The 17,673-nt window shown below is 39.7% G+C and overlaps 1 protein-coding gene across 1 annotated transcript in view; it reads right to left on the reverse strand.

Moving 5' to 3' along the window:
- LOC149826616 (TOM1-like protein 6) overlaps nucleotides 1-17,673 on the reverse strand; it is a 93,813-nt gene that overhangs the window by 18,441 nt on the left and 57,699 nt on the right. The window contains exons 5-7 of the mRNA XM_090018907.1: nucleotides 16,129-16,292; nucleotides 15,959-16,040; nucleotides 4,271-4,356 (exon numbers count right to left, since the gene is read on the reverse strand). Of these exons, the coding sequence (XP_089875033.1) occupies nucleotides 4,271-4,356; nucleotides 15,959-16,040; nucleotides 16,129-16,292 (332 nt within the window). The remainder of the gene's footprint in view (nucleotides 1-4,270; nucleotides 4,357-15,958; nucleotides 16,041-16,128; nucleotides 16,293-17,673) is intronic.

The following is a 17,673-nucleotide window of genomic DNA, read 5'->3' on the forward strand; positions in this document are numbered from 1 at the left end:
TGTCGCACCCACACCCGCACCCATGTGACAGGTAAAAAGCAAGGTTTTAAAACCCATGACTCGAGACTCGACTCGTTTATTGACTCATGACTCGGCGGATCAACTCGGTGACTCGGACAGGGTTTTGTTAACTTTTGATTTTAAAAGAAAAACAATATATAAATTGTCATTTAAATATATAAAGGTTTACATAATGACTTAATATGGCATGCAGAAAGGAGATATGGACAAATATGTGCCCTGATATAATGATATTTGTTTTATAATCTCTACATAAGGCACATCATGGAATATCAATGGAGTGGATAATCATTAAGTCCATTTCTTAGCCACATTCTGGAAATGTACTTTGAATAGCAAAGGAATAGGCAAGGAGGCAATTCTAGTTTTCTATTCCTTTGCCATAATTGTAATCAACATGGCACTACATTTTCCCCACTTGCTAAGGTTCCAAGAGACAGTATCACTACTGTCCATCCAAATGTCTGTAAGAATATAAAAACAACTGCAAAGCTATAGAGGTTTACTTGAATTTGATATCTATACAAGCACTTTGACTAATTCATGACTTGAATTAGAGGATGTGGTCACCATGAGTTCAGTCTGCTACTACCTACGGTTCCTAAAATGGCAATCATATATGCTAGCTTGTTTTAAAAGTTCCAATTCCCTCTCTAACAAATCCATAAATGTAAAATAGGGATATATCATATATATGCATATTGAAAGTTTACAGAATGCCTAATATCAACATAAATAAGCAATTTTCTCATGTATGAAAACTATGCAGGAAACATATTAATGGCACAACTATAAAAAGACTACTAATATTTGAATTTGTACAATGTTTGTTCACATAACAAATGGATGATGAAACCTAAATATGACTTCCTATAGGCACATTTGACCCTCCATATATATTGAGAATCATTTCTTTAAAATATTTTGCTAGAATAAGTTGATAGCACCGGGTGAACAGTAGTTCCAACAGCATGGCGATTTTATTCTATGGATTTAAATGATTTTTTTATCTTTAAATGATTTTTATTTTCTTTTTTATACAAAATCTGGGGGTAACCCTTGTTAAAATATATGTACTTATATATTTCGAAACTGTAATTTGAAACTCAAAAATTTTCAAACATCCCAGAACTCACTCGAGTCAGGCCGAGTCAAGCCCGAGTCTTGGCAAACCGAGTTTGCCTTGCAGGGTTGACTCGCTGGAGGGCCGAGCCGAGCCAAGTCAGCCGAGTTGACTCAGTGAGTTTTAAAACCTTGGTAAAAAGCAGGAGACTTGACATCGTTCTACGTGACGACAATCTTAAAGGCATAAGCATATATATATATATATATATATATATATATATATATATATATATATATATATATATATATATATATATATATATATATATATATATATATATATATATATATCAAGAAGAGTAGAACTTTGGCACTGATTGGTGCGCAAACCTACCCAAGCTATGCGGTGGTGCTCCAACAAAGTGGTTGAGCTACTATGTCATGGCCGACACATCTCTTATGTCTGATACAGTCACAACCAAGATTGTCTCTTGCAGCTTTCGATGAAATGGCGATCCAACAAAGTCTAGACCAAAAACCGGTTTCAACCTAGCTTAGATCCAACTGGGTTCGAACCTACCTCAACTAGGCTAGGTTTGGTCGGATGGGTTGGACTTAGGCAAGAAAATGGTAGAGTCAAGCTGTCAGGACCAAGGGGTCATGTCCCAACTGAGTTCAAACTAGATCAAGTGGGTCCAAACCCACCTCAACTCGACTAAGTCTAGGTCAAGTGCGTTTGACCTAGGCTAAGACCAAAACAAAAGAGGAGAGAGAAAAGCTAACCAGGTAGGTCAAGTGAGTCTTGACCAACTAGGCTTAGCCTAGGCTAAGCAGATCCAAGTTCATTGCAAGTGGGCTTGGTCTAGGCTAGAACCAAGACAGAGGAGAGAGATGAGAGGAGCTAGAGAGACAGAGGAGAAAGAAGGAGGGGGGCAATTTTTAAGAGGTCACCTCTATTTATAGTTTTTCATGTGAATCCAGGATCCACATGTGGTGTGGATCCGATCCAAACCCTTTGATCCAAGACCTAAACTTGGTGATAAAGTAATAAAATGACATATATCCCTGTAGGGCCCACTTAATAATTCCAAGAGATATTTTTGTGGGGCCCATAGGATATTTTTGATAAGATATTTTTGTGGGGTCCACCAGATATTTTTGTGGGTCCCACGTATTTTTAGGGTTTCGCCGATATTTTTTACGAAAAAATGTGAGATGAGTATTTTCTTCATATCGACAAAACTAAGTGAGTTGGGTCGTTGAAATCTCCTAATTTTATTCAGGGAGAAAGTTATAGTTCCCTGACTGTTTGAGCGTATATTTGCGAAGATACGTACGTCATAAGTATCGTTGGTTCGTTGAAATCTATTTGTTTCGCATTTCGGGTTCATATGCTATTTTTACATAAAATACATCGTAGATTTATTCAAAAATTTTGCTAAAAATTTGCGGGTCTTACACAGGTCGCCAACGTGATCAATATTTTGAGGTGGATCTGATGGTGTTCATGCCCGATTTTTGCCTCCGAATTTTTCCTGAATTTCGCTTGATTTTTGCTCAAATGTAAAGGTTAAAAAACAAAATTTTCTTAAATCATAATTCGCTCAACTGTCTTGTCAGTGGGCTTTGGGTCATACCCAGACCCAGCTGACATCACCTATAAAATCACTATTTTCCACGATTTTATCGATTTTAAAAATCATGAAAAAATACACGATATTACATAAGAAAAGAGAAATCTACATTGCAAGCAATCACACCTTCCATAAGCGTACTAAACACATTGAAATGGATTGCCATCATGTCAAAGATGAATATTTGAGAGGAACTAATACATTGTCGTATGTCACATCAGAATACCAACTTGCAAATTTCTTCACCAAAGTTGTTCTTGCACCTCGTTTTATTTTCTTCATTAATAAACTTTCGGTTATTTCACCGTAAGTTTGAGAGAGAGTGTCAAAATATATGCATACATGATACCTATATATACATACATATAGTTATTAATCTTGTAATAGTTAAATGCCCTATAGGGGCATTTTAGTGATTTCCTCTTTGTAATAAAACTGTTTATTAAAAACAGTTTTTTCTTTTCAGTTATTTTATTTTTCTGTTTTTGTAAATTAGAGGAGCCATAGGGTCACTATGGTCTTTTTGACCATGGAGTCGTTGGGAGCTCCCAACAACTCTCTTAGGAGCCCCAAATGGTCTCTCTCTATTCTCCTTTTCTCAGGTATAAATAGGGGTGTGATCCCCTCTATTCTTTATGCTTTTACTCAAGCACTTAATAAGATCCTATATTTTTTACTCGTGTTGGACTTTTTTTGGCTATTTGTGTTATCCCTTAGTGGACTTGTGCTTGTGCACATTGTGAGTGTGATCATGTTTAAGCCCTTCTGCTATTTCATTACAATAACATGACAAGTGACACCTTAGGACATCCAATAACATTTTAATATTTTCAGAATACATGGATGTCCAGATAAAATGATGTGAACCATTGAATAACCTTCAAAACTAAAAAGAAGAAACAGAGAAATCCCATAACTTAAGCTTAAGCAACTAAAGCAATGTGTATCTCTTGCTTGGACGCAAATCTGAGCTGAACAGCACACTCAGAAACTCTTATAGAATGAACATAATATAGCCAGTTAGCCACCTTTAGTCAAATAACACAGCCTTTGTGGAAAAGATGGTTGAAGCAAATGGAGCAAAAATAAAAGCAACCTAGATAACTATGTTGTTCACAATTTTTTGATATGGACAAGCAGTACTTTTCATGCCTTACAGTGAGCATCTTGTGGAATTTTGACAAATTGTTAAACTTATTTTCATAAAGCAGATGTTAAAGCTCCAAATAAAAGCATTCACAAGTCATTGTTTTAATGCAAACGCCTAATTATCTATAATAATCATATACATTAAGAAAGAAAAAAAGATTATGAGCATCACGACTATATTGACAAAAGTGTCATGCAGTTTTCAAATGATTCTGGTTGTAATTGAAAAACAAATTGCATAAGACAGGAATTAGGATGAAAATAATGAATAGATTGTATGTTCTTCACCCAAAGCATATGGTCTTTAAAAAGTATCTCAAACAGGATTTCTCAATAGCTTCAATGAAAACATTTATGAGGAACAGTTTCCTAAAGTATTCATTTAATTGAGAAGATCGTACACTGTTGAATTCACCAACTGCATGAGCTTTTTCTCGTGGGAACGACACTGGTTAATAAGATCCACAATCACTTCATTTTTAATGGCCTACAAGCAGGTAAATCAGAACCAGAAAATACTGATGTTAATTACTATTGGACAAAGAAGCAAACAAAGTAAGTAAATATAAAAATACACAATAACAAGGGAATGGGAGGGCTTGGATTTAGAAGCTGCTGAGACTTGCAAGGTTAACCATATAAATTGGGAAAATGACAAGAGAGGTGACAGAACACAAACAACCCCTTGACCCCAAACCACAAGAAAAAAACTGTATCAACATGCAAAATTTTACAAAAGCAGCACACAAATGTTTATGGACAGAAATATTAAGACTGTGTTTGGGAGTCTTGCACTGGGATGGAAACATGGCTTTTGCCAAAACATGGTTTTGGAGTTGCCAATACCACAAACGGTTTGGGAGCTCCTTTTGAATTTCATGTGGTTTTAGAATTTCAAGGAACTAGTTTTGACTCCCAAATAAGTGTACCTTTTTGGAGTAAAAGCAATCAAAAGTATTAGCATTATTTGTTCATGCATGTATTTGCAAACTTTGTTCATGCATGTGTCCATGTTCATGCATACAGTTGCATGTTCATGAATGTGTATTTGCATGTATTTGTTCAAGCATGTGTGTGCATGTATTTCATGCATATGTCCATGCATGTCAAGCATGTGTCTATGGAGTATTTGTCCATGTTGATGCATGTCCATGCATGTATGCTCATGTAATTGTCCATGCATATGTATCCATGCATGTCCATGCATATGTGTTCATGAATACATTTTCATGTATTTGTCCTTCAAAGAGGCTATGCTAGCTGTCACGAGGCAGTCTAGAGGCAAATTAGGTGCAAGGTCAACAGGGCTTAGAGGAGATATGAGTTCAGTTTGTTGTCATTACTGCAAGGAGCTTTGATGCAGCGAAGGGATCGGCTTCGATGCACTTGGTTGTGGAAGATGATGGCATGACTCTCACGGTCGTGCGATGTGCAGAAGATAAGAAGAATGTCCACCGAAACAATGGCACTGCTTTTATTTCAATATGATTCTCAATCGAACAATGGGGTGAACATAAACAAAATAAGACAAGCAATAGAAAAGAATAAAGAAAACCCAAAGAAAAACTGCTGACAGAAAAAAAGAAGGCTGCTGCAATATTCCAGATTCTCTGCCTCACGCAACCCTAGAAGAGGGTTTTTAAAGCCTGCTAGTGGACCCGGGTCTCGGGTCCGGTCTTGGACCCGAGACATCTTCACTCTGCAGATGGATCTGGGACGATCCGGGCCTTCCCTCGTCTGGAGTAGGTGTGCAAGGTCACGTCCCTGCATCGGGTCACCTTACCTGCGATCGGATCCAGCTCTTGGGTCCGATCGTCCATCCCCTGTGGGTCGGGTTCCCTGGCCGTGCCTGGGTCACGCGGGACAGGCCCGATCTGGTCCTGCTCTGCATCAAGCTTACTCACATGAATATATGCTCGATTCTAAGAAAAACTTGGGGCATTTGCTGCATCAATTATTGTTCACGTTGCAAAAAGCCTAAGAATAGATCATCACGTAGTAATAGTACATAGCATTATTCCTCCACTGTAGTGAGCCCTTCAGAACCCGTCTGCTTTGCATTCTCACATCTTAGATCAGATTCAACAATTTATGGCTCAATCGGCTGTTTCATTCTCCAATTTCACTTTTTCCAGTACTGCTTTTGTAAGTATCTCTATATTTTTTAGCTGGTTAATAGACTCAGGTGTGTCATGTAATATGACCACACATGAATCTGTCTTAATCTTGCAATGGTACAATCGCACTGCAGATTGATCATCCATGTCTATTTTCTAAGGTTGGTCAGTGACTTTTGTATCATGTTCTGCAAGTAAAATGAATATTTCATAAGTTTATCATGGGTCTTCATTTGCCGTCAATCTCACTTTTATTGGCCATATTACTAAACTCAATTGTAATATAAATTTTTTTCTTGCGCATCATGTTGTGCTAGATCAGTTATGTTATCAGGGAGGAGGATTGTGATCTATGTCACACAGGTGCAGGTGCGGGTGCGGATGTGGATGTGGATGTGGATGTGGATGTGCATGCAAAGATTCAGCACTTTAAAAAAACTTGGGTGCGGGGGTGCGGGGAGGGTATATATATATTTTTTAACAGTTTTAAGTTAACACTACGTGCATGTGTGTGCATTTATGTATAGATATAACTGGACTTGGTTAGAGTTAACCGAATTTACTTTTGGACAAAAATGGACCTCAATGTGGTTGACTTCACCTGTCACAACGAAAGCCATGTCCAAGTGTCGCACCCATGCAAGTGCGGGTGCGGGTGCGGTGACATGTTAGAAGAGTCCGTGCTACATAGATTGGGATTGGTCATAGGAGAGTTATATTATCTAAATTGATTGGATTTGAGTTCATAGAAGAGACTTAAAGTTGGGCTAGCTATGGTTTTGGATGAGTCTGTTTTGTGGCACTAGATACTGGGTCATGTTTCCAGCACTACGTTATAGCATCGCATATCTTCATATGATCTTAGTGAGTCTAAGGCTATGTCACATGGGTGCAAGTGCGGGTGCGGGGGTGCGGCACTTTAAAAAAAATTGGGTGCGGGGGTGCGGCATATATATATATATATATATATATATATATATATATATATATATATATATATATATATATAGCTATGTCACATGGGTGCAAGTGCGGGTGCAGGGGTGCGGCACTTTAAAAAAAATTGGGTGCGGGGGTGCGGCATATATATATATATATATATATATATATATATATATATAAAGTCCAAAAGTTGGACATAAATAACCCTGGGTGTGGTCAACACACCCAGGGTCAGGTTGACCGCACCTGCGTCGCATCGCGTCGATGCGGGTGTGGCACCCAATTTGTCGAGTCCCTGTGACATAGGTCTAAGGTGTATATGTCTAACCTATGTCACATGGGTGCGGGTGCGGGGATGCAGCAAAAAAATGAGTTTGGATCCGTGTCGAATTCGGATCCGACCCGGATCCAAACCCGATAAAACATGTTTTAAATAAGCACGCAGGGTAGGGTTTCATTCGTGAAACCCTCCCCCATGCTGCTCACTCTCTCTCCTCGCTCGCCTTCTCCCCCCGCCGCAGGCTCCATCTCTTCTGTTTGTTTTCCGGCCACCTGACACCGACAAGCCCCACGTCCGGCGAGCCCCCCCTCCGGGCCCCTTTCAGGTGAGTTCCCTCTCGCCTCTCTCTTTCTTCTTCTTCTTCTTCTTCTTCTTTTTCTTCTTCTCTTCTTCTTCTCTTCTTCTTCTTCAGGCGAGCCTCCCTCGACGTCTTTTTTTCTTACATAAATGACCCTAGGTGAGTTGACCGCACCCAAGGTCTGGTTGACTGCACTGGCTGCCGCACCCGCATCGCGTCGATGCGGGTGCGGCACCTGGTTAGCCTGAATCCCTGTGACATAGTGTCTAACCATGTAAAGCAATGTAAGAGTTGGAGGATAGCTAAGAGTTGTGCTCTAAGTAACAGGGACTCGGCAAAGCAGGTGCCGCACCCGCGTCGATGCGACGTGACGTGGGTGCGCGTGCGGGTACGGCACCAGGTGCGATCAACACGTCCCTAGGTGCGGTCAACGCACCCAGGGTTGTTTTTGTCCACATTTTGGAAGTTAAAAAAAAACCAATGAAAAGGAGTGATTAGGGCAATTTTTTTTTTTGCCCAAATCACTCCTCTCCTCTCCCGACACCACCTCCGAAGCTCCTCCATTCCCTCGTCGGAGGTACGTCCCTCTTGCTCTCTGCTTGTGTCAGCAGGGGAGGGGCTGAGCCCCCCCCCCCTCTCGCTCTCTTGTTGGGTCGGCAGGGGAGGGGCCGAGCCCCCCCCCTGCTCCCTTTGTTTTCGGCAGGGGAGGGGTCGATCCCTCCCTCTCGCTCTCTTGTTGGGTTGGCTTGTTGGGTCGGCAGGGGAGGGGATGAGCCCCCCCTGCTCCCTCTGTTTTCGACAGAGGAGGGGCCGAGCCCCTCCCCCCGTTCGCACTCTTGTTGGGTCAGTAGGGGAGGGGCTGAGCCCTCCCTGCTCCCTTTGTTTTCGGCAGGGGAGGGGCCGAGCCCCCCCTCTCGCACTCTTGTTGGGTCGGCAGGGGAGGGGCTGAGCCCCTCCCTGCTCCCTCTGTTTTTGGTAGGAGAGGGGCCGAGCCCCCCCTCCCGCTCTCTTGTTGGGTCTGTAGGGGAGGGGCTGAGCCCCTCCCTATTTTCGGCAGGGAAGGGGCCGAAACCCCCACCCTGCTCCTTTTGATTTCAGAGGAGGGGCTGAGCCCCCCCTGCTCCCTCTGTTTTCGACAGGGGAGGGGGTCGAGCCCCCAACCCTGCTCTCTGTTTTTGGCAGGGGAGGGGCTGAGTCCCTCCCTGTTTTTGGCAGGGGAGGGACAGATCCCCCATCCTTGGTGATTTTATATCAAGATAATGTCAGTCTGTATAATTGATTTTAAATTTTGAATGTATTTTTTTGTGTTTTCAAGATAAAAATGACGAATAAAGGAAAAGGACTTGCGGCATCCTCAACCCAACATGTGAGTTCTACTGCTAGTTTTGCTCATAGTTGCAATGGGATTAATGATGTGGGGTCACTATAGGTACTTGCAAAAACGGGAGAAGGAGGTTGTGGAAACAAGAGATTTCGATGCAAGTTCTGCGAAAGAGAATTTGTTGGGTCTTACACAAGAGTGAAGGCTCATTTGTGGAAGATACCAGGACATGGCATTTCAGCTTGCAAAAAAGTTGAGGCAATGCGAAAACAATACAAGAAAATACAAGAAGAATATGTGGTTAGTGTGTCATTTGTAAGCCACCAAGAAGATGCTGAAAAAAAAAAGTCAATGTAGGAGGTAGAGGAACGATACAAGCATCATTCAATACATATGGAAGAAAAGAATTTGATATAAAAGTTGGGAGGTATTTTTATTGTGGTTCACTCGCATTTAATGCGGCTAGAAATCCTTATCTAAAGGATTTAGTAACATCCTTGGCAAATTGTAATTTGAGTGGTTATGTGCCTCCAAGTTCAGAAAAAATACGAACCACACTTCTTGCAGAAGAGAGGGCAAATGTAGAGAGGTTGCTGGAGATTAAAAAATATTCATGGGAGCAAAATGGAGTTTCTATTGTGTCTGATGGATGGACAGATATTCAAAGGCGTCCACTGATTAATTTCATTGCTTGTTCACTTAGTGGCCCAATATTCTTGAAAGCAGTTGATGCAGGTGGGGAATATAAAAATGCAGAGTATTTGAAGGGGTTGTTTATAGAAATCATAAAAGAAGTGGGTGATCAGAAAGTGGTGTAAATCATTTCAGACAATGCTCCAGTTTGTAAAAGTGCAGCGTTGAGTTTGGAGATTGAGTACCCTCATATTTTTTGGACTCCTTGTGTAGCACACAGCTTAAATCTGACCCTAAAGAGCCTCTATAACCCCAAAGAAGAAAAAAATCCACAAGCATATGCTTTATGTTCATGTATTGAAGAATTTGAAAAAATGTCAAAAGCATTAAGAATTTTGTTGTTAACCACCATCGTGCTAATGCTATATTTAATAGGGCATTCTGACTTGAAATTGTTAAAGGTCGCTGAAACACGTTTTGCGTCCATCATTGTCATGGTGAAGAATGCTTTGATTAACATGGTAACTGATGAAAATTGAACATTCTATCGTGTTGATGATGATATCAAGGCTTAAGAAATTAAAAAAATTTATACTTGATGATGAGTTTTGGGACAGAGTGGTATACTTTCTTCAAATTACATAACCTATTTGGAAAATCTTAAGAGAAGTTGATAAGGATGAGCCCATGCTTCACAGAGTTTATGAAATGTGAGATAATATGATTGAAAAAATACAAGTTATAGTTTTCAAGCATGAAGAAAAAAATCCTGTGTTGGATGATTCAGATTTTTTTAATCATATTCATTCAATTTTAGTCAGAAGATGAGATAAGAGCAACACTCCTTTGCATTGCATGGCACATTCTCTTAATCCAAAATATTGTGTAAATAAGTGGCGGGCTGGTGGTATTGGTCGTGTCCCTCCAAATTTAGACCCAGAGCTATCAAGACATAGAAATATGTGTATGACAAGACTTTTTTCAGAAGCATATCTTCTACATCAAGTCACACAAAAGTTTGAAAAATTTTTATCTTCGAGATTATATGGACCGGCATTATTCGCGAGAGAAGAAGATAATATAGATCCTATCACATGGTGGTCAACATTTGGATCAGAAACAACTCTTCTCCAATGTCTTGCATTAAAATTACTATCGCAACCTGTTATCTTGTTGTGAAAGAAATTGGAGCACATATTCTCAAATCCACAACATGAAGAGAAACAAACTCACCAGCAAGCGTGCAGAGGATTTAGTATATGTTCATTCAAATCTTTGATTACTTTCGGGAAGCAATGATGAATACAGTTACTAATTTGCTCTATTAGTTATTTGATTATTTCTTAGTTTTCATTTAAATATACTTGTATTGTATTTAACATTTTCAAATTGGGCTTGTAACGCAGCCAAGGAACATCCAAATTTTGGGATGTAAATCCAGAAGAGTGTGACTTCGAGGGAGAGCATGATTTCAACATAACAAACATAGATTTAGTTGAGCCCAGTATTCCTTCTAATGATGCATTTGATGATGAAGAAGAAAATTATTAACATCCATTACTTCATCAAGATATACTTTGGTATGTAATTTAGTTCTTTTATGCTTTACTCATTTGATTGATATTTAGGTTGATTTATGTAATTGCTTTACTTATTTGATTGATAATTTGATATTTAGGTTGATATATTGCATGCATGATGAATGATATTATGACAATGTTAACTGTTAAATGTTAAATTGTTAAAACTTTAAAATTATATATATATATATATATATATTTTACATTTGTGCCCGTGTTGCACCCCCGCACCCGAGTTTTTTGGAAGTGCCGCATCCCCGCACCCGCACCCATGTGACATAGTTCGTGCTCTTCTTTTGATACTAGAGTGGTAGAGTCTAATTACTACTTTTGATCTTGTATATTTAGATGTTTGGGCATCGTCGCTTGCTTTGTCTAAGGGAGGTTTTGCCTATTTTGTCAGTTTTATAGATGATTGTACAAGATATACTTTGATTAACTTTATAAAAACTAGAAATGAACTTTCTTAGATTTTTCAACAAAAAAAGTGTTCCATGATTGATACTCAATTTTGTACTAAGAAGAAGGTTTTGTGTTCAGATAAAGGGAGAATACATTGGACGTGTTTCAGGAATTCTTGCAAGAAAAAAAAAGACTACATCAGACGTCTAGCTCATGAGCAAAATGGAGTTGTTAAGAGGAAAATACACGTATATTGCGGACCACTAGAGCATTTTTATTTGCTAGTCATGTACCTAAAATCTATCAATCAAAAGCAATTAATATTGTAATTTGTTTAATAAACTGCATTTTTCTGGAGTTCTAGCAAGTATTTCACCCTTTCAAAAGAAGTATGATGAAATTCCTTATTATAAGTCATTGAGGATTTTGTGGTGCACATGCTTTGTTTTGTTTCCAGATAGATATAGAAATAAGTTCTCCTAAAGCAATAAAGTGTTGCTTCTTAGGGTTTCTAGATCAGCAAAAGGGTTATTAGCATTTTGATCCTATTACAAAAAGATTCAAATTTCTAAACATGTATTTCTAAACACAAAGCGAGTGGAGGTTCTCCCTATTTTGATCCTATTATTACTTCTAAATTTTTTCTCGAGCACCAATCAACTTTTTTAAGCTTCTAATATTTTCCCAAGGTTTTCAAAAGCAAACACTTGGTTTAGGAAGAGGGAGTCTCACCAAGTAACATTTAAAAGTGGGGTTAATACGAGTCAGATAGATTTTTTCCTACTTAGAAAGAGAGATAGGGGTTGTTGCATCGATTGTAAGGTTATACCGGGAGAAAGTGTAGCTACACAACATAGAGTCTTAATTTTAGATCTTAGAATTAGACAATGCCGCAAAAGGGATAGACATAGTATAGATCCTAGAATTAGGTGGTGGGCACTGAAAGGAGCTAAACAAGGAATGTTTGTAGAGCGGGTAGTTAAGGAAGTTGATTGGTGTCTCGAGAAGGATTCAGAATCTATGTGGAATAAGATAGCGGGTGGCATAAGAAAGGTGGCTAAGGAGGTATTGGGTGAGTCTAAAGGCGATGCACCGCTAGGTAAGGATACATCGTGGTGGAACGAGGATGTCAAATTAGCTATTAAGGTTAAAAGAGAGTGTTATAGAAATCTAAGTAAAAGTCGTGATAATGAGAATTTGAAGAAGTATATGATTGCAAAGAAGGAAGCTAAAAAAGTACTTTGGAACGTGAGGGATAAGGTATATAAGGAGGTTTATGACAAGTTGGATACCAAAGAGGGCAAGAAGGATATTTATAGGCTTGGAAAGATGAGAGATAGGAAATCGAGCGATCTAGGTATGGTTAGATGTATCAAAGATGAAACGCAAAGGGTTTTAGTCAAAGATGAGGAGATTAAGGAGAGATGGAAAGATTATTTTGATAAGCTATTTAATGAAAGTCATGCTCAGGATCTTGGAGACTTTTTCATTCCTTTTCATGAGATGAATCGTGACTTCATGCGCAAGATTCAAAAGAAAGAAATTGCAGAGGCTTTGAAGCAAATGAAATCAAGAAGGGCAGTTGGCCCAGATGGTATACCTATCGAGGCTTGGAAATGCTTGGGAGAGAAAGGTTTAGAATGGTTGACAAATCTTTTTAACAAGATTTGGCGGACAAATAAGATGCCTAATGAGTGGAGGAAGAATACTTTGGTGCCTCTATATAAGAATAAGGGTGATATACAAGATTACACAAACTATCGTGGTATAAAACTCATGAGTCATACTATGAAACTTTCGGAGAGGGTGATTGAGTCTAGGTTGAGGAAGGTTGTCATGATATCAGAGAATCAATTTGGTTTTATGTCTGGAAGATCAACTATGGAAGCTATACATCTTCTTAGACAACTTATTGAGAGAAATAGAGAGAGGAACAAAGATTTGCATATGGTTTTTATTGATTTGGAGAAGGCTTACGATAGAGTACCTAGCGATGTTCTCTGGTGGACAATGATGAAGAAAGGTGTTTCTCTCAAGTACATTAGTATAATTAAAGATATGTATGAAGGAGTAGTAACCAATGTCCGCACTTGTGGAGGGGTGACAATCAATTTTCCTACAACGGTTGGGTTACATCAAGGATCTGCTTTAAGCCCTTTCCTATTTGCTATAGTGATGGATGAGCTTACGAGATCAATTCAAGAAAATGTGTCGTGGTGTATGTTGTTTGCTGATGATATTGTTTTGATTGATGAGTCTAGAGCTGGGGTTAATGCTAAGTTAGAATTATGGAGAGAGACATTGGAAGCAAGAGGTTTTAAGTTAAGTAAGAGTAAGACAGAATACATGGAATGTCGGTTTAGTAAGCAACGAAGTAGTGATGGGAGTATAGTGAAGCTTGGTGAGCAAGAAATACCGGTGGATGATTGTTTCAAATATTTGGGATCTATCATTCAAAAGTATGGAGAAATTGATGGAGATGTAAATCATAGGATAAAGGTTGGGTGGATGAAATGGAAGAGTGCAACTGGAGTGTTGTGCGATCGTAGAATGTCATTGCGATTGAAGGGAAAGTTTTATAGGACGACTATTAGGCCCGCTTTACTATATGGTACGGAATGTTGGGCTGCCAAGAGACATCATATTCAAAAAATGAGTGTAGCTGAGATGCGTATGCTGAGATGGATGTGTGGAAATACAATAAAAGATAAGATTCGGAACGAGGAGATACGTAAGAAGGTAGGCGTTGCACCCATTGAAAATAAGATGAGAGAGAATCGTTTACGGTGGTTTGGACATATTCGACGAAGGCCTAATGATGCTCCAGTTAGAACGATGGAGAAATGGGAAAATATATTAGTTAAAAGAGGTCGGGGTAGGCCTAGGAAGACATGGATGGAGGTGATAGGAAAGGATATGAATGCTTTGAACCTCACCGAGGACATGACATTGGATAGAAATGAATGGAGGAGAAGGATTCATGTGGAAGACCCAGAATGATTTTCTTTGTTGGTTCATATCGCCGACCCCAATTGTTTTGGGATGAAGGCGTAGTTGTTGTTGTTGTTTCCAAAGAAAAACCACAGTGAAAAAAACTCTAAGAAAAACCCTCGAAGAGAATTTGCCTTGAACAATACAAGTGACTATGAATAATATCGTGAAGTGCATATGAAAGTAAGCACCTAAGGCCGAAGACTTGGTGACGAATGACAATGAAAAGGAAAAGCATATGTGCACGAAATAGGGTATGGCACAGCAACAAAAGATCCAACCAAGTAAAAAGTAGAACCCACATAGATACCAACAACGGAAATTGATCGCTCAAACTAATTCTTTGAATGAAGCGGTGGTGCAATAGTCATAGTACTATTGCAGAAGCGATGACATTGCAGCTTTTTTAAGGAACTTCCATTCTTCATATGGGTTGGCTCCTTATAATAGTGACATAGTAATCCCTTGTCAAAATAAAGAACTAGGCGAGTATAAGTGGTGGCTAAGCAATATCTACACTAGCAACAATCCTCGTTCACATTACCTTTATTATAGCCTCTTCAAGGCTAAGCTCAATCAATACCTGACAATAGTAGGCATCGTAAATAATGAAGTGAAGAGGATCGATCTCACATGCTAAAAAACTTTGGCCTGAGTCCCATCAAGAATTGAAAACTATCCGCTTTTACTTATTATTGCATAATGGTTAACTGATACATCCAAGCAGGTCAACGATGACCATCTCATCCCATAATGTGCAAAAGATGAATAGTAGCCTTTGACAGATCCTCCACTTGCTTGGTGCCTCTAATCCTTACATGGAGAATCTACTGCATTTTCAAAAATATAACTGATAATGTTCAAGAACACAGTGTACCAAAAACAAAAAACCTTGCTAGCAATGCCAGTGTAGTGTGCTTCCCATGACTTTATTAGTCAAAACACATGATTTTACTAATAAAATGATAAGGCCGCCATACTTTCCATCACTATGAAGATGGCAATAGACAATTTACTGTTGCAAGAAAACATGTTAATCCTATCACAAATGTGTTGGACATAACTAGGTGTTTATCCGAACATAGATGTGGAGATCATGATAAAAAGAGACTTCACTTGATCAATGAATTGATGAAAAGATTGAAATATTTCAAGGAATATTGATGTCTGTATGCCATAAGCAAAGCCATACAGCATCTTAGCGAAAATAAAAGCTATATTGCAGCTTTCAGTTTGTAAGCATAATGATTCCATTAAAATTGATGCAGGTTAAAAGTACCCAAAACAAAGCCACAAGCAGAGAGCTTAAAAGTAACTTTTGCATGGAACATACCTAAACTCCACCATGAACATTCAATTTTATTTATTTCAAAGATGAACCCCAGTCAATGAGAGGAAGCAGCAGTTAAAACAGAATTACCAAAAGATTTGAATGTGAAAGTTGCATGTCTCATAAGGCATTTTACGAATCAAAACCACACAGTATTATGATATGCAATGGCTTGAACCAGTGAATTTAGTGTACCTCAGGCTCATTTGGGTTTACAGCATCAAGCATATCTTTCAAAAGATCCAGGACACTCCGTATTGCATCCAGGTTTGACAAACTGACAACAGTTTCCATAAGATAAGGCCCATGTAAAGACAATACTGCCAATCATAAAGACCAAAATACAGTAACATTTGCATGACTACCTTAGAAGATCTCTTTCTGAAGCCATTGCTTCGTCCAGTCTTCTTGAAGAATGGGGTGGCATGCCATAGGATGCCTCAGGCTTCCTGACAATTGGATGAGTAACAGGAGGACTAAATATAGGAGCTGCATCTTTTAAATGTTGAGGGAACTCTACTCCAGATCGCTGCAATAAGAAGATTGCTGAATATTCAAGAGTCATATTGTGGTATTGGAAGAACTCAGCAGTTTATAAATAACAACTGGCAATCTTCCGTTCAAACTTCAACAAAATAGCCATTTCTGACAACTAAATTCAACTAGATTTATCCATAAATAACTCTCAAGTAAACAATGTCAAACATAAACACCTGCATGGGCACAGTTATACTTTGAATATGCATGCCCACTTCCACAAGTTCAATAGTTGAAGTTGACAGCAAAACATGCATACCACACATCATCTTTTCATGTATTGTACAATGTAAGATTGATTCTGTAAATTATGAATGTTGTTTAGGTGCATATTCACCTCTATCAGAGATGCAGTACAAGATAAAGACCCGCCACTTAAAGCAAATACCTGTTAAGCAGATTGTCTAGTACCTAGGAGCAGTAAATGTTCAAGGAGATAAATAAAAGTTTCCTTTTCAAATATAGGTCATATACTATAGTATCTCCAGACAAAGAAAAGGTTAACTTTGAAACCAGGAAAACAAAAATGAGGTGCTTTAGGCAAAGACCAGTGAAGGTTATGAAAAATGTACACCATTACTTCTTTCAGCAAGCTCACTTCACATTAATGGTTTTATATCATAGCTGATGAAAGTATACACCTACATTACTTCTTTCAGCAAGCTCACTTCACATTAATGGTTATATATCACAGCTGATGTAATAAACAAAAAAAAACTTGGATTTGGGTCGGATCTGGACCCAGACCCGACCCGGACCCAACTGAGGCACCGCCTCTATTCCCCTTTTAAAAGATGAGGCCGAAGGAGGGGAGGTTCTCGAAACCCCTTTCCACCCCGACTCTCTCGTCTCTTCCGACTCCCATCTCTCTCTGTGTTGCCGAGCACCGCCGACAACAACCTTCAGTCCGGTGGCCTCAACCGACAACCTCGTTTCCCTGGCAGCCATTGGCGACTATCGATGGCTGCCATCGGCGACAGCCTCGTCGGCTCTCCCCCTCAGTCACCCTCTCGCTCTCCACTCGTCCTCCGCAGCGGTTGACGGCCACAGTCACAGACGATCGAAGCCGCCGACCACCATCTCCTTCCCTCTCTCTGCTGCGAAGGCGCCGGCGACCCACCGCCTTCCGCTCCGGCGACCCCAGGTACGCATCCACCTCCCCTCTTTTCTCTTCCTTCCGCCTCCTCTTCCACTTCTTCTCGGTGAGGGGTCGACCGACAGGGGGGCAGAGCCCCCTGCCGTCGCCTCTAATCGGCAGGGGGTTACCCCCTGCCTTTCTCAAGATCGGCCGACAGGGGGGGCTGAGCTCCATGTCATCGGCAGGGGGACTCCCCTCCCCTGCCTCTCTCTTTGGGTTGACTGACAAGGGGGCA

Source organism: Nuphar pumila, chromosome 10 (assembly GCF_984573655.1).
Source record: "Nuphar pumila chromosome 10, dmNupPumi1.hap1.1, whole genome shotgun sequence".
In the NCBI taxonomy this organism is placed as follows: domain Eukaryota; kingdom Viridiplantae; phylum Streptophyta; class Magnoliopsida; order Nymphaeales; family Nymphaeaceae; genus Nuphar; species Nuphar pumila.